Source organism: Mangifera indica, chromosome 20 (genome assembly GCF_011075055.1).
Source record: "Mangifera indica cultivar Alphonso chromosome 20, CATAS_Mindica_2.1, whole genome shotgun sequence".
Lineage (NCBI taxonomy): Eukaryota > Viridiplantae > Streptophyta > Magnoliopsida > Sapindales > Anacardiaceae > Mangifera > Mangifera indica.
In genome coordinates, this window is record NC_058156.1 from 10,953,857 (window position 1) to 10,979,067 (window position 25,211).

The 25,211-nt window shown below is 31.3% G+C and overlaps 3 protein-coding genes across 4 annotated transcripts; all 3 read right to left on the bottom strand.

The window, feature by feature from the left end:
* Nucleotides 1-423: 423 nt before the first annotated feature.
* Nucleotides 424-3,758, bottom strand: LOC123203903 (putative disease resistance RPP13-like protein 3). The gene has a single exon (XM_044620377.1). It carries the CDS (start codon nucleotides 3,402-3,404, stop codon nucleotides 621-623), a length of 2,784 nt encoding a protein of 927 aa, XP_044476312.1. The 5' UTR covers nucleotides 3,405-3,758; the 3' UTR covers nucleotides 424-620.
* A 3,308-nt stretch (nucleotides 3,759-7,066) lies between these two features.
* Nucleotides 7,067-8,078, bottom strand: LOC123204352. The gene is made up of 3 exons (XM_044620957.1): nucleotides 7,998-8,078; nucleotides 7,720-7,886; nucleotides 7,067-7,652 (listed from the first exon to the last, which is right to left on the bottom strand). The coding sequence occupies exons 1-3, from the start codon at nucleotides 8,076-8,078 to the stop codon at nucleotides 7,067-7,069; spliced, it is 834 nt and encodes a 277-aa protein (XP_044476892.1).
* A 1,509-nt stretch (nucleotides 8,079-9,587) lies between these two features.
* LOC123204402 (ankyrin repeat-containing protein BDA1-like) lies at nucleotides 9,588-11,306 on the bottom strand. 2 transcript variants are annotated; one of them, XM_044621029.1, is made up of 2 exons: nucleotides 10,550-11,306; nucleotides 9,588-10,476 (listed from the first exon to the last, which is right to left on the bottom strand). In XM_044621029.1, exons 1-2 carry the CDS (start codon nucleotides 11,279-11,281, stop codon nucleotides 9,715-9,717), a joined length of 1,494 nt encoding a protein of 497 aa, XP_044476964.1. In that variant the 5' UTR covers nucleotides 11,282-11,306; the 3' UTR covers nucleotides 9,588-9,714. The 2 variants fall into 2 exon arrangements, with proteins under 2 accessions (XP_044476964.1, XP_044476963.1); XM_044621028.1 differs by having other exon boundaries at nucleotides 9,588-10,479.
* Nucleotides 11,307-25,211: the final 13,905 nt, after the last annotated feature.

Sequence of the window (25,211 nt, forward strand, 5' to 3'; positions counted from 1 at the left end):
AATTTATATAATTTATTTAAATGTATCCTTTTATTCAAATTTAATTGAATGACCATATTGAGAACTGACCTCTTGATATCTTATTGAAAAAACCAATGTCTCTTATACTGTCATTTCTCCAATATGTAGAGTATGTTAACTTATGTAAGACCATATCATTTGTGACATGACCTCTTTCATCTCATCCCATGTCCATTATTAAAATCAAAAAATATATATAAAACATTAAAATCCGTTTACCAAGATGTGAAACTCAATTGAATTTCTTACATTAAAATCAAAATATATATTTTATAAAATTAAACTACTATAAAATACTCGTTCAAATCTCACGAGGAAATACTTAGCTCCAATAAAAGAAAATGACTGAAAAACTAAGTGCTACAAATTAACTGGAAAAAGTAATGCAAACAAGCCATAAAATGTATGCTCAAACTCATCACATTGATTACAAATTACAATTGACAGGAAACCACAACAACTTAAAAATAACTCAAAAACACACTTAACGAATTACAAGTTCAAGGAAAGCCCACCAAATCACAAATTAGAAAAAAAAAAAAATACACTCCATTCACCCAATTACAAATTTGAGGAGAGCACAACACAACAAAGGGAAGTTAAAGGCGACGATCGGTATCACATTCCACAAGCACTCGAGCTAAATAATTTGGAGTTTTGATAGAGCGCTTTAGTACAGGTGCCCGTGAAGAGGGTGCTCTGATTTTCAATTTCTTGAGCGCTAGCAAAGCTCCTTCTTCTACTTTCAACATATGAAACATCTGCTCCGAACAAAGATTTAGAATTTCAAGCCGAGGAAAACCATTAGCCGAGCATGTCATCTTGCTTCCGTGATAAGAGTCTTCGCCCAACTGGAGATGCGTGAGATACAACAACTTCTCTAATTTAGGCATCGGGTCATCATTCAGATTTGACCCATGTAATGATAGGCATTCAAGATTTGGCACCAGCTCATGCAGGTTTCCTGGTAGGTCTTGTATCTTCCCTTTTAAGTTTAAGTCCCGAAGATGTTCACAATGAGAAAGGGGTTCCAGAGAACCAAAATAAAACACATCATTGTACAGTAGTTCAATCATTAAAATCCGCAGGCTTTTCAGGTTGGCAATGGAATCGAAAGTAAACTCTTTTTTCTCTGTATCACCGTACGAAGTTATTGTCAGCCCTGGACGAGAATCACGGTGCAACATTATATTCAGCTCTCGAAGATAAACATTAAACGAAATTATTTTCAGCTCTCGAAGATTAACCAGTTTTTCTGTACTAATTGTATTCCAAAGCCAATAGCTTACGTTCTTCAAGGTCTGAAGTTTTGTCAAATTGTCAATCTTCAATTCCGTATATAAAAATCCAATAAGATGCCTCAACTCCGTTAGCATACCTATTTCAGAAGGTAATGAAGGAGCAGAGTTCTCAAGCCTTGTTGGTAAGTCCAGAGTTTGTAGGTGCAACAACTTGCCAATGGAAGATGGAACATCAGTAATCCCTGATTTTCTTAATCCTAAATACTTCAAGTGAATCAACTTTCCTATCTCTTCTGGTGATCTGTATAAATTTTTGCAGGAGAAACTATCAAAATCAAGAACTCTTACCACTTGAGACCCTCTGCAAACTTCTGATAATAAACCTTCCAAAAAGGTTGGTTGATGATGGAAGTATTGACTGAAGAACAAAAGAGAACGAGAGGGTGGATTACAATGTTGAAGAAGCAAAGACGTATTTCTCCCAAGATAGAAAGCGTGTCGTCGTGATTTTGATGACTCAGCTGAATTTTCGATTTCATGCTCGGTGCAAATAAAGTTGAGCTCTTTCGCCTTTTGAATTGCTAAATCCCGCAAAAGATCATGGACTCGACATGTAAAAATTCTGCCTCGTCTAATTTGGCCTATTTGAATTAGACTTTTTTTAATCAACTGATTCAAGTAATCCTCAGCCAACTCTTCCATTGTGTTATCTCCCTCTTGCGATATGAGACCTTCAGCCACCCACAATCGGATTAATTTCTTTATTTTAATTTCATGATCTTCTGGAAAGAGGCCCAAGTAAAGGAAGCACACCTTCAACTCCGAAGGTAGATCATCGAAACTTAAATCCAATAAATACTTGATTTCAATATTATGGTTCCCCATATCCTTCCAGATGTTGTTACGAGTCTTGGACCATTCGTTCGGCTTCTTTGTGGCTAATAATCCACCCAATACAACAATGGCGAGTGGTAGACCGCCACATTTTTTCACCATTTCCCATTCCTGCGGCTTCGATCCCTGGTCCACTTTTGGATTCTTGAAAGCTTTCATACAAAATAACTGCCAACTCTCATCTGGCGTTAAAAATCGAAGTGGATAAGGAAAAGTACTGTCGTCTACTCCCCTAGCGATGTCTTCATTGCGAGTGGTCATAATCACCCTGCTGCCCTTGTTCTCATCTGGAAAGGCTCTTTTAAGACAATCCCAAGCTTCTTTATGCCATATATCATCAATCACCACCAAATATGTTTGTCCTTTCAAGGATTTTCTAAGATAACTCCCCATTGAATCTTCGTTTGTCATATCCTCCTGTGACATTTCTGGCATGTGTAGATTCCTCTTGAAAGACTGTATAATTCTTTCAAGAAGATCTTTAGTATTGTACTCTTGAGACACAGAAACCAAGGCACGATAACTGAAATTATTCTTGATTTCTGGATGATGATAAAGTTTTCCAGCGAGAGTTGTTTTACCCAAACCACCGGTGCCAACGATTGAGATTACGGAACGTTGTGGCTTCTTCTTGTCAAGTAGTTGATCCAATAATGTGCGAGCATCCTGATCGTAGCCAACAACTTCAATTTCTTCGAGCTGGAAGGAGGTGGTTCTTCTTAGATCCTTCAATCTGGTACGAGCCGAGCTCTCTCCCTCTGTCTTGTCTTTAATATTTTGGAGATTATACCGTACACTTCTATCGGACGCATCTTTAAGTCTACCTTTTAGTCTTTCAATCTCTTTGCCAATGCCATATAAATCGATCTGTTCCTGGGTTTTGCTGCAAATAATGCAAGAAAGCTTCTTCAAGAAAGCAAAGAGTCTCTGCCTTCGCTCTGAAGGAGTCCCATGGTCGACTCTGAGCGTATCTGGATTCCCTTCATCATGGACTTTGAAAATAAATCCATCCAAGACATCCTCACAATCGTAAGCGATGTCCCTCATATCAAGTACCCACTTCCGTATCAGAGGGCTGTTAATTTGCCTTTTTTGTGCATCATCTATGAAACAATGCAACCATTCCAACTCTTTCTTCAGAAATTCCACTTCGCCTTTCACTCCTCGCAAGAACTTTATTTCTTGGATGAGATAGTCCCCAAGCCTCTGAATCGCAAATGAGACTAAAGCATCAACCACACCTGACATGCTTTTCAATCTTTTTAGAGGATTCAACAAGGCATTTGAGTTGGTGCTTTAACCGACTGATGAGAACTCCTTAATGGTAGATCGTACTGTCAGTTGTTTAAGGGTTATTATTGAATAGAAGGGCAAGTTCTGCAATTGCACGTGACAGGTTCAATTATTTAAGTGCTTTTATTTAGATCTCCGCCTCTCGGCTTCTCTTTACATCTTCATCCATCCACGACGGACGAAATTTATCAAAGACGATGGCTTTCTTCATTCCAACGAAGATAGACGAGTTGTTGTCATTTCAGAGACGAAGATGGGAAATGAGACTGTGACTCTAATAATACAGCATTTCAAATAGGTTAGGCAGGTAGAAAATGAGATCAACCGTTTGCTCACGTTATATAGTTAAAAATATATTATATAGCATAAGCATGAGGGAGAACCTATTTTTTGGTCCCTACCACAACTTCAATCACATTTAATGTGTATATATGTCTATCTTTATTTATACATTTAAACATCGAGATAATAAAAGTGAGAAAATTATATCTATTTTTTTTTTAAAATAATTTGTCTCGGTTGTTGGATTATCCACTTTGATTTATTTAGACAAGTTCCATTGATTTTATTATTATATTAAATCAATGGAATCCAGCTTACCAAGATGCTGAAGGCGACTTTTTCCTTCACATATATTCAGTTCATGACAAGGTGTGAAGCTTCAACTAGTGGCTTAGAAAATAGAGAATATTGACTAATCAATTTGAGAAGAAAGCAAGAAAATTGTAGAATAAATGAATATTTTATTCGTCAAAAGAAAATTTAGGGTTAAAATTGTTTACATAGTACACGAGGTGTTAGTCTGACAATCCGGGTGAAAAAACATCAGATCCGTTCAATTAGATATATATAATAGATCAACAAAAATACCAATACTAACCATCAGATCTTTTTTGATGAAAAATCCCATATCCTATTCTTCACTGAGAGAATGAGTTGAAGATGAAGAGAAATAAATCCCGATCGAGAACCTTGATTCAACCATCACTCTCCTTTGTTTAATGACTGTTGTATCCATTACAAACCCAATTATAATTGTTTCTCTGTTTTTTTCTTCATTTGTCGTTGCAGCCATGTGACCGGATCGATGATTTGTCTTTAATTTGTCTTGTTGTAAAGAAATTAATAATGCTTCCCAGCAGCCAAGAAGGAAAAGTTCCTTGTCTAGAATTTTACAACCTAAAAAATTTTTTACTATGAAAAAAGGTTGGATTTTGTTTTAGATATATAAACAATAAATCAATATATGATTAAAGTATATCTTATTTTTAATTTAAAATTATATAATTATATCATAAAATATTATTTATGTACTTAAAAATATACAAACCTAATTTTGATGTTATTGATATTTGTTGACTCATTTCTTTGGTTTGATAATACATTCTTACCATATTAAATAAAGAAAAATCTAACTTAACGAAAACGTCTAAGAAATTTTCATACAGATAGAAAATAAAGACTAAGAGAAAAAAAATAGTGAAAATAGTAATAGATTTCTCCTTGTTCTTTGAAAAATTGTTTGATATGTTGAAATTAATGCATAAAGAACTTAGTTCATATTTATAACATTTTCGTTTGTTTTAACTTTTTTGTCAAAAACTAAGACAATTCATTATAAAAATCTGTAAAGTATTGGCTAATTGAATTAAATATATTTTTTGTTAATAAAAAAGGTAAGATCAACTATTACAATTATCAGTAATTGATTATTCAGAGAAGCTAGTTGAATTTATATATGCTATTTTAGTGTTATTTTTCTTTGGTTGGAATCATGATATATGAGGAAATGATTTTATTATGTTATAAATAATAAAAATGCATGATGAATATTTCATTAAGCTCAGGATTTAGAGATCTTTGTCACGGACGGATTGGTGCGGGTGCAGCGCGGGGCTGTCACAGCACCAATCAGGGGCAGCGGGCAGTGTGAACCCGGGTTCAGCTTGCCAGAGTATGAATACAGGTCAGAAGCAGTGCAGCAGACAAGCCCAGGGGCAAGGCCAGGTTTGTGCAGCAACTCAGTGGACATCCAGCCCATTATTCAGCAAGGCCAACAGGGGTGTTTGGGCCAAGGAATCCAGCAGCAAAGGTTCTGGAGTGTTCCATAATACTATTCCAGCAAAATATCCAATGTAGTCCAAGGGTGCGAATCCGATGCCTTGTTAAGTGTAATTCTTATCTTTATTACCTGGGGCAGCCAGCTACGGGGAGCTGTGCTATGTGGAATGTAAATTCATTGTACACGGGTAGATATTCGAGGGCATAGGGAAGATGCCTATATATAAGGCTTCATTGTATGGTTTGTACTGAAGCAATTGTTCAAGTAATGTATCTTTGTGTGGACTGTGTGTGTGTATTCTTGAATTGCTTTCGCTATTCACCAAGCGACGGGACTGTTTTGGGGGTAGCACCGGGGATTAAGGCTAACTTAGTGCAGGGGTTGTCATCTTGTTTAATGCTGAGTATTCAATATTGTCATCTTGTTTCCAAGGCACAGCAATTGGTTTAATATGTTCTGTTTTGGTGGAGAACATTTTGATTGCCAAATTGTTCAAGTGGTCAATGCTACAAACTTGCCATTGTGTTTCTTGGATGCCCTGAAACCTACCGAATTATTCAATGTCTTATTTGTAAAATTTGAATGTGAAAGGAACCCAGAGCCATGTTAAACTTGGGTGGAAGTGTTACTTTTCATATTAGAGGGTCTTGGGAAAATTGTGTTAAACTTGGGTTGTTTCACATTGGTTAGGAAAATGGTTAGGTGTAACTGTGTAAGTGTGAGTGAACTTCTCACACTTTGAGTTAGTTTCTCTTTATTATGTCTCTACAATTGATGTTGTAATCATACATACTTCTTTTGATGGAAGTAGTGTATATCAAATCAATAAAATAAATAGTCACATAATAAATAGAAAGAACATATGTGATTTATCATAATTCATTTAAAACTGGGACATGTTTAGCAAAATTAATATTATTTAATATTTTTTTATATTCTTTTCTTCCAATGAATATATTTCTATAATAATATTACCACAAACATACAATAGAATAGTCTGTTTATTATGATGGAAATTTTAAAACAACTCTCCATTACATAAACTCAAACGGTAAGTAACAGCTTCTTTATCCAGGTTCCACTCTGCTTCTCAGCCAAAGTTTTGAATTCTTTGAATTTAGATAACACCTCTCATTTTTCTTTTAATACGTAAGCTCATGTTTTTTCACTATAATTATCTGTAAACATTAAAATGTATCTATTTCCACCATAGAAGCAGGGGTTATTGGTCCACAGATATGTGAATGTACTAGCTCCAATCTCTGGGTAGCTCTTCCTAATCTTTTACGTAGAAAGATGCTTCCTCGTTGTTTGCCTACGGCACATACTTCACACATTTGTTTTGGTTTTGTATTTTGGGCATCCCAATTACCGTTCCTTTTAATATTAATAGATCTAAAGATTCATAGTTTAGATGTCCATACCTCAAGTGCCAAAGGGTTGAGTCACTCTTAATCGAAGCTATAAGACACTTTGGATTGCATACACTTAAAGATAGTGGAAACATCTTGTTCTTTGCCATCTTTACAAGGGTTACAAGAGTCTGATTCTTGTCTCACATTTGAAGCGTTGAATCTTTCATTTGAATCTCGTATACCTTTTCAAGTAATTGCCCCACACTTAGGATGTTGTTTTTCATGTCTGGTACGAAATACACTCCTCCAATATATTTGTGCTCTCCATTCTTTAATTCCAGCATGATCCAACCTTTTCCCCTTACCGGTCTTCTGGATAAATGTCCAAATGCAATTTTACCTGAGTAACTTTCATCATGTTCAGCAAAACACTCTTTAGATCCACAAATATGGTTCGAGGCGCCTGTATCCAAGTACCAGGTGCTGGATTCACTTGCTTCTGAACTTCTACAGGCCATTAGCAGAATATCATCTTGCATCTTTTCTTCTTTTTCAACAAATTGTACCTTGTTTTCCTTTCGGTGCCAACATTCAGATGCATAATGTCCAAACTTCTGATAGTTTGTTACCTCTGTCTCTGTCATTACTTTGTCCTCGGCCACGTCCCCTTTGATTGTTGTTAGTTTGTACTTCTTCTTCCTTGTCTTGTCTATAATTTTGTCTTCCACGACCTCTTCCTTTTCTTTGACTTCTTCCTTTTTGCCAACTTCCGCTATTGCTTTCACTCTTGGAATCTTGCATTGTCAACTTAGTTTGCAATGCTTGTTCAATTGATTGGTTGTCTTCTTTCAACCTTTCTTCATATGCTTGAAGAGAACCCATGAGCTGCTCCACTGACATATGTTCCAAATCGTTTGATTCCTTAATGGTTATTGCCACCATTTTGTATTTTGGAACTAGGGACTGTAGGATTTTCTCCATAACTCGAGCATCTTGGATTGTTTCACCATTCCATCTCATCTGATGCACGATTCCAATGACTCACGAGAAGTGATTAGTCATTGAATTTGAACCTTCTTGCTTTAGCGTCTCAAACTGCGACCTTCGCATTTGACGACAAATTTTCTTTACCTTTTCTACACCTCCAAATGATTTCTTTAGAAGATCCCAGGCTTCCTTAGATGTCTCTGCCGAGGCGATGAGCTCAAACATGCTTTCATCTATGCCCTGAAAAATTGTAAATAGAGCCTTCTTGTCTTTCTTCCTCGTTCCTTTCAACTCTTTTTTTTTTCTTCTTGAGACATTGCATCTTCGGTTTCAGCATTTGTGGGTTCATCATATCCATCTTGGACTAACTCCCAGACATCTATTGATCCAAAGAGAGCTTTCTTCTGGATGCACCAGATATCATAGTTCTGCTTCGTGAGCTTTGGGGTTTGAAATCTGTTCCTGGCCATCTCCTTCTTCCTTTTTTCTGTGGCTCTGACACCAATTGTTGGAACTTTTTGGCCTAAATTATTTGATTTCGAAACCAAGAACCCAGAGAGGAGTACCAATTGCTGGAACTTATTGGCCTAAACTGTTTAATTTCGAAACCAAGAAGCTGGAGAGGAGAACAGGAGTCTCTATTTTTTTTAATTCTCACTTCAACTAATAGAAAAATTACAACTTTATAAAGTAAGAGCTATCACAAATTAGGAAATTAACTAACCAACTCTTAATAAAAATAACTAATTAAATCAATTTAGAATCAAGTTATAAATAGCATTTTGCAAATTTCATGATAATCTATCTCCATTGCCTTATTTGGTGCAGATCTCATGGCAATCTGTCCCCATTGCATTATTTAGCAAGTTTATCATCTAACACTGAGAACTCCTTCTGATAGCCGAGATTTTTAGTTTTCCTTGTTATGACAAGTTGATATTTTTTATTCATTATAATGTAATTAATATGCGTCACGTTAATTTGTTTTTTCTGGAGATCATTAATTTAATCACAAGTTGCATGGGATTAGTTTAATTTGTTTATATCTCTGCTCGGGGGTGATGTTAATGTTGATATGACTTATTCGATTATTATCATTTGCTTCTTCAGCTAAAGCTTAAATCAGTGCTCTATTATTTAATAATAATTACTTATTAAGCAATTATTTAATCCTTTTTTAAACTTATTTTTATGGTTTAGTTAATCATATTATATAATTTGTTTATATATGCTGGCAACTTCTCCCGACTACTTAGAATGAAAAGATGGGTGAAAAGTATCAATTGTCTATCAAAACAGAGAAAGTGACCAAAAAAATATCCAAAAGAAAATAACAATTTTTAAATCTTTGGATTAAAAAATATTAATTTTTTAAATTTAAATTTTTTTTAAAGTTTTTAAATATTTAATAAATAATAGTTTTATTAAATAATTTTGGTTGATTTGAAAAAAAGTACAAATAATATCTTTAAAAATTAAAATATATCTATTTTAAAAGTTAATAAAACTAATAAAATATTATAACTTTTAAAATAAAAATTTAGATTTAAAATTTTACCATATTTATAAAAGTTTAATTTACTTAAATTTATCAATTTAATAAATACAAGTTAATCTTTAATTATAAAATATATGTATATATATATGTATATATATATATATATATATATATATATATATATATATATATATATATATATATATTTTAGGTGATTGAGTTGAAATCCCATCATTATGGTGAAAGAAACAACTTCATTAAATATATTAAAAGCACGTGCAACAATAACATTACAAACAATACTGCCGACTCCAACAAAAAAATATAATCAAGCGGCGGCTAAAATTAAATTCACTTTTTTTCCTAGGTTCCTAGTTTACGTGGCAGTAGCATTTTAAGGCCTTTGTTGAGGAAACCCGGAAAAACAACAACTGCATAACCTACAGCCAGATAAATGGGAAACAGAGTCCCAACGGTAACGTTGTTACTTGAAATTTCAAAAATAGAATAACAATACGAGAATGCCATGCAAGTCATCATAACCATAATGGCTAAGCTAAATGGGAGCCCAGCTAAAAGAGTGTGAATTAAGCACATAGACGTAAAAAAGGCGAAAGAATTAGCTGTCAACAATATTAATTGGGCTGAAGACTCCATAATCATTTCCCCTGCAAGGTGTTCAGAAGGCTTTGTACTAGAGACGGTGGTGGTGGTGCTGATGTTACTGATAGTAGCGTTGTTGGCTGTTGGCTGCGGATTGCCGTCATCTTGCCAAAATCCTCCGGGGGGGCTTAGTGGAGCTTGATAGGTGGCTGTGGCTACCAATACTGCTACCACTAGTAGTACGTTTCGGTCTTCACGAGAAATTTCATCAACGCGTCGGTAATCCATAAAATAGATTTGCCGAATTATTATTTGTAAATACGTTAAGACACCTAAAAACTTCTCGACTAATGAAGGACGCTGGAGTTGAGATGCAGTTTTAGCTTTAGCAGCAAGTAGAATGTCCTTAACTGCTGCATCTACCGAACCTTGACCTTGGCGACCGTTGAACACGTCCAAAGCTGTCAAGCCTTTACTGTTCCTTATATTCACTCTCATATATAGAAGCAACAGCTTCACCATCTTCTTTATTGAGGAGAAAATGAAATATTAGAAGCTTATGTAAAGAAAATGAGAAGGAATATCGGATGCTTACCTCATGTTTTCTTGCAGATACTGCAGTATGCAATGCATTGTTTCCTTCTTCGTCCTCCCTGCTCAGGATCTCCAGTTTGTCGAAGCGTCGAAGCCATCCTAACAAGACTTTAAAGGCTTTAAGTCTCCCCTTTTTTATGGCGACATGGACAGCAGTTTCAGATTTAACAGTCAAATCTTCGATTGATGATGGACAAGCATGCAAAAACTCAGCCAAGCTGGATTCATCATCTACTTGAGCTGCATAGTGCAAAGGAGTAACCAACCCCATTGCTTTAACACGGACAAGCCCACTGTCATGTTTAATCAACCATTTTATAAGTTCCCGGTACTTCCACATCAAATCCGGATCACGAGGATTCTGCCATTTCTGCAGGTGCTTCCCTTCCAAAGCCAAATGGAGGGGGCTAAGCCCTTGTTCGTCTCGCTTCCAAGTTAATGATGGCTTTAAATTTACTATTTCCTTGGCGAAATGTATGTTTCCTTGGCTTACAGCTGTGTGTAAGGGAGTACTCACTAATGGTATCTTTTCAATATCCTCCAAAACATATAGATCCTTCGTGAGTACTGAAAATAATTTATCGACATCTCCTAACTCGGCCAGATCCTGTAACTCCTTCAACCTATGATCTTCCAAGCAGTTGATTCTCATTCTACAATTTTTCTTCAGATTAGGGTAGTTAACAAAATTGCAAATCTTGTAGTACCAGAAAATAAGGAACGCATTCTCCATTTTTATAGAGAGCTTGGTACGTGTTATCTTCTTACTGCTCAATATATATATATATATATATATATATATATATATATATATATATATATATATATATATATATATATATATATATATATGGCCAAAGGACTATTTCCCACCCAAGGTAAGCTGCAATCTTGAGTTTCTATTCTTTTATTTTTGATAATATCAAATACTTATCTATGAGCAGTTAGAATTAACAGAATTCTAACTTCTTAAAATTTTATCTCTTTTTACCCTCCCAAACTTTAAAAACTAAAAATTTTCTTTCAATCTAAGTTTTCAAAAATTACATTTCCCCCCCTAAGGTTTCCAAACTTCAGATCTAATTTTTTCGATGATGACTGGCGATCTCCAAACATCTGCTCTCCCTCTCCAAAGGCCTCTCCTTCCGGTCGTATACTTTCGATGTTGTACGACGTAAGAAGAGTCTTCGTCTCGACGAAGACGCGTCGTCTTCGTCGATGACGACTCCTAAGAGGAGAAGACGTTGCACGATCAGAAAGAGGAGATGTCAGGGAGAAAGAGACGTCATTTGGAGATTGTCGATCGTTACCAGAAAATTCAATTCAAAAGTTTGGAAACCCTAGGGGGTGAAATGTTACTTTTAAAAACTTGGATTGAGAGAAATTGTTAGTTGTTAGGGTTTAGAGGTAGAAAAGAAATTAAATTTACGTTTATTTTTAATATTACAGATAAAATAATGATTTTGTCCTTGAATCTGTTTTTTTTAACAGTCCATGGGTAGGTAAATAGGTTTTTCAAAGTTAATGGATGGAATTTGCACAAAAAGTAAACATTGGGTGGGAAATAGTTCTTTGACCATATTTATATATAGCACTTTCTCACCCAAAGGTTTGGATTAAAAAATTTTTTCCCTCTGATTTGACATAAATAATATGTTCTCATAAAAAATTAAAATTTGTTTAGAAATACTCGTGGTCTAATGTTGAAATAATAATTTTAACATCCATTAATTTTTATTTAATTCAAACATTTTAAACATAATAATTTAATCTTAAATTATTATGTTTAAAATCTCATATATCAATCTTTGAATACTTTTTAGGCCTCCATATATTTTAAAACTATTATATAGCTCTAATAATTGTAAGATAACATTTACATTCATAATTTATTATATTTTATTCAATTCTTTAACATATAATTTTCAATTTTTAAAACTATTGGGATAGAATGATGTTTTGAAACCAAAACCTTTTTCTCCAAATTTCCTATTACCCCCAATAAAAAGACCTACTGTTTATAAAAATAATAATTCACCCTCTAATATACAAGAAGAGAGGAAGAAGAAATAAAGTTGAAAAGAAGACGAAATAACATTTTTAATTTTTGTTAATTTAAGATTATATGATAATTTAAAAAAATGAAATAATAAAGATAAAATGTTAACTTTACTTTCTCATATGGTTGTTTAAATAAAAAAGTTTAATTTTAAGTGAAAAAATTGTTATTTATGCTTGGATTTTGATGGGAAAGAGTTATTAATGTTAATTATGGGTGGAACGGTCTTTGTACGTCAAACCTTGGGTAGGACATGTTATTCACTCTTAAAAAAATGGATAGAGCTCCAATTAAGACTTTAATCTTGTTTAAAATAATAACACATTTACGTCTCTCTCTTTGACAAAATATCGTCATTATAATAAAATATTTAGTATTTAAAATAATAAAAATACAAGTTTTAATAATTTACATCCAATTGTTTTGTCTCTATCCGTAGTTTGTATTATCATTATTGTATTTGAGCCGTATAGATTTGGATTTTACATTAAATACCTTTGATCATAACATAATATAAATTAGAATCACGTGAAAATTTTCAATATTACCCCAATATGAATTATAGTTTAAGTTAACTTAATATAACCAAATTGACCTAAAATCACCCTTTGAATGATTTTAATATTTTAATTTTTTTCTTTAAATTACCGTAACATACTATTATCAAAACACATTTATAAAACTTTATCTTATTTACAAATATTTCAAAAAATTATATACTAAAACCCTTTAAAATACGAAATAAAATTTTAAACAATATCAAGAATTAAAGGAGTAATTACAATTTTATGAAGATACAAATATATATAATATGTAAAAATTTTAACAAATGTTCATACATGTTCTTTAACATTTCTTCAATATGTCTTTAACAAATTCTGTTATAGTAATGTTTCTCTTAACATTCTAATTAATACAAGATAATTTAAGTTACTTTATGTCAATTTGAATATTACTCAATTTATTTTCAAGTCGATAAACACACCCCTATCTATAGAAAGAGAATGAGTGTGGGTGAAAAGGAAAAGAAAATAAGATGTTTCTTACATAATTTGAATATTTAAAATATTCTTTTTAGTTTTTTTGTCTATTTAGGGTTATATGGTAATTTTGAAAATAAAATAGTAAAGATAAAACAGTAATTTCACTTTTTTATATTGTTGTGTTATTAACATAGTTTAATTTTGAGTGAAGATAAAATGTTAATTTTTGTTAATTTAAGATTATATGATAATTTTAAAAAAAGATATAATAGGGATAAAATAATAATTTTATTTTTTAATATTTTTGTTTTATTAATATAATTTAATTTTGGGCAAAAAATCATTATTTATATTTGATTTTAAGTGGGAAAAAGTTATTTATATCAACTATTACGGCCAAAGTTTGAGTGGAAAAAATAATTCGTTCTAAAAAAATGAAATATTTCCATTTAAATAGCCATTCAACACGGACAATATATATAGAACTAAGACTTTAATCATGGGGTCTTAAAAAATATTTTATATTTAAAATAATAATATACCTATGTCTGTCTGATGTCTTCTCATTGACGTGATGACGTGATTATAATAAAACATTTATTATTTAAAATAATAAAAATAAGGATATTAATAATCTACAGTAATTGGCTTGATTCTAACAAAATGTTTGGGAAAAATTAATTAAAATAGTCAAGAAATTTTCTGTCTAATTTTTTTTGACTAACTTTGGCTAATTTTACTTTCTTAAATAAATTTAATTTTTATTTCAATAATATGTTTTACCTTATTACTTCATATTCACAATAGTTTTTATTAGACAATTTTTTTTTTTGTATCATTATATTAAATATACAGATTAATTTTAAATTAATTATTGTGTAATTATTGATATTTATGGATTAAAAACAAATTAATTTCTGATGTAAAAATTGATATTTATAAATCATAAAAGGTGTGCACCCTTTCATATTCATGCGTACCTTTTCGTATTCGTACGTATCTTTTTACATCTGCACACGTTTTTTCATATTTACACACATTTTATATAGTTATATTCATCATTGCGTTACGATTTATAAATATAAATTTTTACATTAGAAATTTATCTATTTCTTATTAGTAAACGTCAATAATTATACAAAAATTAATCTAAAATTAATCATACCTATTTCCCATGCAATTTGATTGAGTTTTGCATATATATATATATATATATATATATATATATACACACAAAAAAAAAGAGTTACTCCTGCATATAATTTGTAATTATAATCTGTAATTTATTTTTTAATAATGATTCAATATTTGACATTAATATTGTAATATTGCAGTGCCAATTGTGTGTACTTAAAAACAAAAAAGTTTACTTTAGTCGCCTTGTTAACCTAGATTCTTATTTATTTATGAACAATATTATCTGTTATAAAAAAAATTATGTGTACAAAAAAATCATATAAATTTATCTATATAAATTAATATAACATTATCTTATTAAATAATCTTAAAATGAGAGAAAAAATAAATAATTATATTAACTAATTATAATTTATCTCTTTAATTTTATAAATAAATTTATATAATTTATTTGTATTCATAATTTTATTTAATATTACAAAGAAAGAAGGATTACCAAACCAAAACAAATACCAACAATGGCTATCAATTGGATAAGAATTCTGTTAACAAAATAATGGATAACTATCAAAGATAAATAACTACTATTATTGGTGTCATTGCATCTTCATGTTAAGTTGCGTTTATTTTACCGAAATCTAAAATATTTTAATATTTGGTAATGGATGGAGATTGATATTTGAAATAATGCCCACTTGCATATATAGATAAAAGAGATAGTTATGAAGTGTCATTAATTTCTTTGCAACAAGACATAAATACGAATTACTAAACCATAAGAATAAGTAAAATAAGTTGTCCATTAATTTAAGTCCTCAATACATACTACATAAATTTTCAACAGTAGTTCGCACTTTCCATTAATTAAATCCCTCAATATCCATATAGACATCCAAAATATTTTATTAACGAAAATATCAAATAAATTATGTAAACGTATAATATCAGCACAAAATATTTCTTATCAAATGTCCTCCCATGGAAGAGGCACATGGCTATTTACGTCCTAAGCAATTTCGAATATTTGGTTGTAAAGTTAAACTCATGATTTTGGGCAAGACACTTTATTAACATGAGCATAAAAACTCTAGTCTCCCGATGCTAGCTCTTGCTTTGAAACATCACAAACATACTTGAATTTTAACTTGGTCAGACTGGGCGGTGGCTTCATTCTTACATTAAATCCATGACTTCTCCCCTTAATTGCCCAATTAATACTTTTGGGCATGAAGCTTCATTGAGAATGTGGTATACTTTTACTTGTTTGTTATGTTATATATTGTTACATTATTTTTAATTTGCATTGTGTGTCGGGTGTACTTTCCCATCAACTTTGACAATGACAATGTATGTGTACAACTCTGTAGAATATACAACAAGTAAAGTGAAATTTATGAAGTTAATGACACCATATAAGATATTGTCGTACATTATTGTGACTAGTAATTCTTATCAATTAAGAAGTACCTAGCCATCGCCCAGGCCGACCAAGTTAAAATTCAGGTATGTTTGTGATGTTCCGAAGCAAGAATCCCGAACATCATGACAAAGTATTCTAAGAAAAGCTTCGACATGCTATGTTGGAAAAGAAATGAGAGCATAAGTTGAACGATGTGAAATAAAATAAGTGAACTCATAAGATAAGTGCATATCAAGTTATTCAACCACAACCCTTGAGTAACCAATGAGGTCCAAAAGACACCTTTGCTCACATTTCTAGTTGTTCTATTAGAACCAACAAGGAAGACACGTCTACTGTCATTATCTAATAAACTGTGGTACCACCAAGTGCACAACAATAATAGGCTATCTTTTGTTACAATGGTCTTTTGTGTCTTTGTTAGATCGGTGAATGGACTAATCAATTGTTTATCTTTCAATAAAACGCAACCAAATTATGATTGTTTTGGAGCTATGAGAGACTTCTCAACATTTTTCGGGGGGACATCTTCCTAGTGAATTACATCCTCTTATTAGGACACAAACTCTTGTTGAGCCACATTATCCTGAACATATTGCATACATGTCATTTCATGATAACACATATAAATGCATGAAAACAAAGAAAAAGGTAACTATCACGAACCTAGATTGATCTTGGTCTCCGAACATATGAATACTCCAATACTTTCATTCCTATAGGCCAAATTTTAAAAAATGACATTTTCCCCTAGGGTTTAGTTTTCAAACTCTAGCTCTATCTCTGATGTCATTGCCTGCGACCTCTCCCTCCCGATGCTTCCTTTTTCTCTGGCAACTTTTTTCTCTCACTTGGACACCTGATTGGCTTCGAATAAAGCTGGAGAGATGAAGAGCTTGGTCAAGAAGATGAAGCTCTTTGTGTCCTTGGGTTCATTCAACATAGATTAGATGTCCAAGTGAGAGGAGAGATTTTGTCAAAGGGAGAGAAAGCTTTAGGAGGGAGAGACCGCTAACAATGGCGTTAAAGATGGCAGCGAAGTTTGAAAACTAAACCTTAGGGGGGAAAATGTCATTTTTTTAAAACTTGGCCTATGGGGTAAAATGATTAGCTTTTAAGGTTTAAAGGGGAAAAGAAAATAAAATTTAAGTTTATTTTTTATATTACATATGAAATGATAATTTTGCCCTTAAAATTGATAAAGTTAATTGTCTATAGGTGGGTAAATGAGATTTTCAAAGTTAAGAAATGAGAATTAGTGAAAAGAGGATACTTTGGGTAGGAATAAGTCATTTGACCTTAATTTAACCACCTATAGATATGTATTTAAAATTTTTAAAGTTAAAGAATGAAAATTTGAAATTGCAACAATCTTGGGGGGGGGGGGGGGGGGGGGGGGGGGGGAGGGACCACATAATAATTATATCAACTAGTTTTGGTATTATCCATATGGAGGTTAATGTTAGCATTATTTGGCACCAAAGATATATGAATAAGGAAGATACAATTAAATGCAAGCCACATGTAGGAGATAGTGACATTAATAATACAATATTTGAAGTAGGTCAAGAAGATGGGAAATGAGATCAACCATCTCATCAGGCCAAATGGCTAGAAATGTGCAACGTAGCATCAATCATGAAGGGGGGGGGGGGGGGGGGCGCACCATAGAATAATTATTTCAACTAGTTTTGATATTGTCCATATGGGGGTTAATGTTACTGTTATTTAGCACCAAAGATATATAAATAAGGAAGATACAATTAAAATGCACGCCACGTGTAGGAGACAGTGATATTAATAATACAACCTTTCAAGTAGGTTAAGAAGATGGGAAATGAGATCAACCATCTTATCAGGCTAAATGGCTAGAAATGTGCAACGTGGCATCAGTCATGAGAGAAGGGGGGGGGGGGGGGGAGGGGGCACCATAGTTTTAATATTGTTCATATGAGGGTTAACGTTATTGTTATTTGACACCAAAAAAATATATGGATAAGGAAGAAACAATTGAATGTGTGCCACATGTAGGAGACACTAACATTAATAATACAACTTTTCAGGTAGATTAGGAAGATGGAAAATGAGATCAACCATCTAATCAAGTTAAATGGGTAGAAATGTGTAACATGACATCAATCATAAAGAGGGGGGAAAGGGGGGCACCACATAATAATTATATCAACTAATTTCGGTATTGTCCATATGAGGGTTAGTATTAGTGTTATTTGGTGCCAAAGGTATATAAACAAGGAAGATACAATTGAATGCATGTCACATGTTAGAGACAGTTTAAGAGGCAAGATGAATTGTACCGTGTGTTCTTGTTTGCTTCAATAGTCTTAATTCTAGATTAAGTAATATATAATATAATACACTAATAATATATCATTAATTTAAAATTATTAAATTATATAATAATTTATTGTTTGAATATTTATCTTGTATATTTAAAATGTGAAGATATTAATTATTTTAGTTATTTTTTTAACTGTTTATATATATCTAAACAGACATTTGGCCAAACACTAAATTAAATACTTGACCAAATAATTTTTATTATTAAAAAGAAGTTAAATATAAATATGATTATAAATATATATTAAATAAAAATGTGATTGAATATATAAACGGCTGAAAAGAAAATTAAAATAATTAATATTCTGAAAATGTGGACATAAATTTTATTATTCTAACAATAGATACATTCTCATTTAAGTATCTCTTGCATAATGGCCCGAAATGGTCCAATTTTTGATGTGGGTGTAAACCACATTAAAAATGTTTCAATAAATACCGCATTTCAGTAGCTTGAGCATGCATGACTCGATTGCAAGTTTCAAGTCGATAAAATTAGATGACTTTCATACTTTTCGACAGTTTTTTTCAACCAAAAAAAAATTTACACCTAATAATTTTTAAAATGATATATTTTTAAGATAATCTTTTAATTTTAATAATAAAATATTATTTAAGTCAAACGGTGGCACAAACACTATTTAGTTTGTTAGGAGTAATTATTAATTATCCGGGAAAAATCATGTGAATATGTATATTTCTTTATGTTGTGTGCTGGCTTCACAAACATTGCTTAATTTGTTTGGAGTAACTGTTAATTATTTGGTTGGGAAAAATTATGCGAATATTCACAAACATACTATATGTACATAACTGTTAATTATTATTTTTTCAAATTTTTATTTATTAATTTTAAAAAATTTAAATATTTATCTTTTTTTATTATTAATATCAAAAGTAAAATTATTATTTTAAAATTTTATTTATTATTATTATCTAAATTCATATAATAGTGATTAGCAGATCTATATGTCAGTTAACGTACAAATCTATCACACATTTGTGTTATTGATTTCACTACATCTTAGATGAAAACAAGTTTTTTGGCCTAATATTTCCACTGTTTCCCACCATCGGTTTGACAGGCCATTGCAAATATTAATTCCATGAAAGACATTGAACCATAATGATGACGTCGATGAGAGTAAATAGATTATCAAGAAAATATAATATGGAAAATTTTTACTCATGATTTAATTTAATAGTTAAAAACTTATGCTCGTATATAATATATTATTAATTATTATAAATATAATTAAATTTATATTTACAAATGTTTGATTTTGAACAAAGGTCTTAATAAAGATTTGTAAATTTCTACAAGGGTCTTATATTCAATCTTGGAATCTAGTGAAGTGATCAACTCAACTCAACCTTCTATTTCTCTCTATTTCCAGCACTATTACTGGTCAGCATGTCTTCCCCTCCCTTTGGTTCGCTTTGTCAATGCCTTCTCCACTTCTTCATCTAGTGACAAAGACGTCATCTTCATTTTTAGATGAAGGCATCATCTTCATTCGATGATGAAGACATGGAGAAGGCATTGGCAAAGCAAACTAGAGGGAAGGAAAGAGAAGCCAATCGTGACAACACCAAAAAAGGGGAGAGAAAAAGAAAAAAACCTTAGGGAGGAAAATGTAATAGTTCAAAACTTAATCTTAAGGAGAAATTATTCGTTTTCTAAATATAGGGAAAAAATGGATAATATTTTATTATTTTTTAATTCATCATTAGTTAAGATGGTGATTTTACCCAAAAAATTTAACTGTTGTCATTAATTTTAGGCCAAATGACTATTTCCCACCCAAAGGATCGTCTTTTCTCAAGTTCTCACTCCTTAATTTTAAAAATCTCATTTACATACCTATAGGTGGTTAAAGTTAATAGAATTCTAACTGTTTAAAATTTTATTTTTTTTCCCCCCTTAAACCCTAAAAACTAACCATTTTTCCTATAGGCTAAGTTTTAAAAAATGACATTCCCCCCTAGGGTTTAGTTTTCAAACTTAGGCCCCATCTCCGATGCCATTGCCGGTGGCCTCTCCCTCCCGATGCTTCTTCTTTCTCTGACAATCTCTTTTGTCTCACTTGGATGCCCGATTGGTTTTGAATGAAGCTGGAGAGATGAAGAGCTTGGTCAAGAAGACGAAGCTCTTCGTGTCCCTGGCTTCATTCAATATAGATTAGGTGTCCAGATGAGAGGAGAGAAATTGTCAAAGGGAGAGAAAACTTTAAGAGGGAGGGACCGCTGACAATGACACTAAAGATAATAGCGAAGTTTGAAAACTAAACCTTAGGAGAGAAAATGTCATTTTTTAAAAATTGACCTATGAGGCAAAATGATTAGCTTTTAGGGTTTAGAGGGGAAAAAAATAAAATTTAAGTTTATTTTTTATATTACATATAAAATGATAATTTTGCCCTTAAAACTAACAAAATTAATTATTCATGATTAGGTAAATGAGATTTTCAAAGTTAAGAAGTAAAACAGGATACTTTGGGTAGGAATAAGATTTTTGACCTTAATTTTAACCATCTATTGATAGGTATTTGAAATTTTTAAAGTTAAAGAATGAAAATTTGAAATTACAACAATCTTGGGTGGGGTGGGGACCACATAATAATTATATCAACTAGTTTTAGTATTATCCATATAGAGATTAATGTTAGCGTTATTTGGCGCCAAAGATATATGAATAAAGAAAATACAATTAAATGTATGCCACATGGAGCCAAAGATATATGAATAAGGAAGATACAATTAAATGCACGCCTTATGTAAAAGACAGTGACATTAATAATACAACTTTTCAAGTAGGTTCAAAGGGTGGGAAATGTGATCAATTGTCTAATCAGGCTAAATAATGACTAGAAATGTGTAACGTGGCATCAATCATGAGGGGGGGGGGGGGGGGGGGGGGAGGGGACCACATAATAATTATATCAACTAGTTTTGGTATTGTCTATATGAGGGGTTAATGTTAGCGTTATTTGACACCAAAGATATATGAATAAGGAAAATACAATTGAATGTGCACCACGTGTAAGAAACAATGACATTAATAATACAGCCTTTCAGGTAGGTTAGAAAGATGAGAAATAAGATCAACCGTTTGATCAAGCTAAATGGCTAGAAATGTGCAACGTGACATCAATCATGAGGGGGGGGGGGGACCACATAATAATTATGTCAACTAGTTTTGGTATTATCCATATGGGGGTTCATGTTAGCGTTATTTGACACCAAAGATATATGAATAAGGAAAATACAATTGAATGTGCACCATGTGTAAAAGACAATGACATTAATAATACAATCTTTCAGGTAGGTTAGAAAGATGGGAAATAAGATCAACCGTTTTATCAAGCTAAGTGACTAGAAATGTGTAAAGTGACATCAATCAAGGGGGGGGGGGGGACCACATAATAATTATATCAATTAGTTTTGGTATTGTCTATATGGGGGTTACTGTTAGCGTTATTTGACACCAAAGATATATGAATAAAGAAGATACAATTGAATGTGCATCACGTGTAAGAGACAATGACATTGATAATACAGCCTTTCAGGTGGTTAGAAAGATGGGAAATAAGATCAACCGTTTGATCAAGCTAAATGGCTAGAAATGTGCAACGTGGCATCAATCATGAGGGGGGCAGGGGACCACATAATAATAATATTAACTAGTTTTGGTATTGTCCATATGGAGGTTAATATTAACGTTATTTGACACCAAAGATATATGAATAAGGAAGATACAATTGAATATACACCACGTGCATGAGACAGTGACATTAATAATATAGTCTTTCAAGTAGGTTAGGAAGATGGGAAATGAGATTAACTGTTTGATCAAGTTAAATGATTATAAATGTGCAACATGACATCAATCATAAGGGGAGATCAACTTTTTGGTCCCTGCCACAACTTCAATCACATTTAACATGCATGCATGTCCATCCTTATTCATCCATTTAAGAATCGAGATCATAAAAGTAAGAGAATTAGTTTGATCAAAGGTCAACGCCAATTTAATAAGCAAGATGAATTATACCGTGTGTTATTATTTGCTTCAGTAGTCTTAATTCTAGATTGAGTTATATATAATATAATACACTAATAATATATCATTAATTTAAAATTACTAAATTATATAATAATATATTGTTTGAATATTTATCTTGTATATTTAAAATGTGAAGATATTAATTATTTTAGTTATTTTCTCCAACGTTTATATATATCTAAACAAATATTTGGCTAAACACTAAATTAAATACTTGACCAAATAACTTTTCTTATTAAAGGGAAGTTAAATATAAATATGATTATAAATATATATTAAATAAAAATATGATTAAATATATAAACGGTTGAAAAGATAATTAAATAATTAATATTCCTAAAATGTGGACATACAATTTTATTATTTTAACAATAGATACATTCTCGTTTGAGCATCTCTTGCATAATGGACCGAAATGGTCCAATTTTTGATGTGGGTGTAAACCACATTAAAAATGTTTCAATAAATACCGCATTTCAGTAGCTTGAGCATCTCTTGCATGACTAGATTGCAAGTTTCAAGTCGATAAAATTAGATTACTTTCATACTTTTCTACAGTTTTTTTTCAACCAAAAAAAAATTTACACCTAATAATTTTTAAAATAACATATTTTTAAAATAATTTTTTAATTTTAATAATAAAATATTGTTCAAATTAAACGGTGACACAAACGCTACTTAGTTTGTTAGGAGTAATTTTAATTATTCGGGAAAAATCATGTGAATATGTATATATTTCTTTATGTTGTGTGCTGGCTTCACAAACATTGTTTAATTTGTTTGGTTCGGAAAAATTATGCGAATATACACAAACATACCATATGTATATAAACACTTAAAAAAAAAAAAAAAAAGACCTTTAGCAGGACAAAACCAACAGGAGGACAAATAATCTTTTGTTGTTAGTATTACTTTTATAATTTTAACGGTTAATTATAAATATTTTTATTAAACTAAATAAATTTATATTTTTAATGATTTGATGTTTTATATTTTTATTAAAAATTTATAAATCCATTGTTATTAGTCATATAAGCATATTAAAAATTACAGATAAATATAAATCAAACAAAATTTAAATATTTATTTATTCGAGTTTAATTTGAATAAAAAATACTCTAACTTAAGTTTTCTTAAATTCATCTAATCAAAATTAAAGTTGGCTTATGTTTGACTCAATTAAAAAAAATTTGATTTTAATTCATAATTCAGATCAATAGTTTGAACTCGTTATTCGAATTCATAACTTATTAACAAATCGATAAAAATATATATATACACATTTGATATATAAATATATATGCATATGAATGTATAATTATGTGATTGAGTAATTTTAAATTAGTAATAAAATAATATTCAATTATAAGATAATATATTTATGTATGTATATATTTATGTACCAAAATTTGATACATATAGTATTACTTTTAATCAGCCCTAAGAGAACCTAAGCTACCTTGTCACCTTTTTATCACCCAAAACATCCCTTGGGGCGATTTACCCTCTCCCTTGTCAGATCTCACTATTTTGATACCATTTGATAGAATCATAGCCAATTGTTTTACCAAATAATAGTAAAAACACAAACAATAAAAAGAACATAAAAAACTTTTTATTGATAAAAAGGGTTTACAATTGATAAACTGACAATTCAAAGAGTCAAAACCTCTCATTTTTTTTCTATTTGAGGCACTAAAAACCTTCCAATCAGCCCTAAGAGGCTATCCACAACCTAAGCTACCTTAAAGACAATATTTTTCATATCCTAAAATCTTATCCGAATTCAATCTTATTAAGTTTCTTGATTCTCTCAAACTAATTTAATCATAATTCAATTCCATTATTTCTAATCCTATCATAATCTTATCTCACAATCTTATCATAATTTTTAATTATGATTTCAGTTATTTCCTAATCGTATCATTTTAGCATATAACATTGTTACTAATCTAAACATTCAGTTCATAACATTTATGAGAATATAAACTTTTGATTTATCGATTTAACCAAGTTAAAAGTCTTGTCATCTTTTCCCTTTTTTTACTCTTCGTTTAATATACTCCTCGTTCTATTAGACAAAACCTAATTGTATTGTCCACAATGAAAGATCGTTATCATGATAACTGCTAGGATAAAATGGCTAACAATTTTATTCTATTTGATTTACTGAATTACTAAGTGCTCCAAGTTAACTAGGAAAGGTAATGCAAACAAGCCATAAAATGCTCAAACTCATCACAATAATTACAAATTACAATTTACAGGAAAGCAAATTACAAATTACAAGTTCAAGGGACACCGAATTACAAATTTAAGTAGAGCACAACAAGTGGAAGAACGTTCCACACTTTGTTTTTAAAAGCGGCTCAACTAATTTGGACGATAAGGTGATGATTACAACCTTACACACTTTTGGGGTGAGTCTATGTTGAGTGATTTAGTCAAAGATCTATTCTATGACTAATGCTATATGAGGTACAATTATTAGGGGTAAAATCTTCCTGCATAACATGCATCATTGCTCGGTTTAATGATTCAATTAGGTTGCTTGATGCCTTCATGAAGATCCATATATGGATACTACATTAATCAATAATACTATTTACACACAGTTTTAAGTATCCAATTAAGTATTTA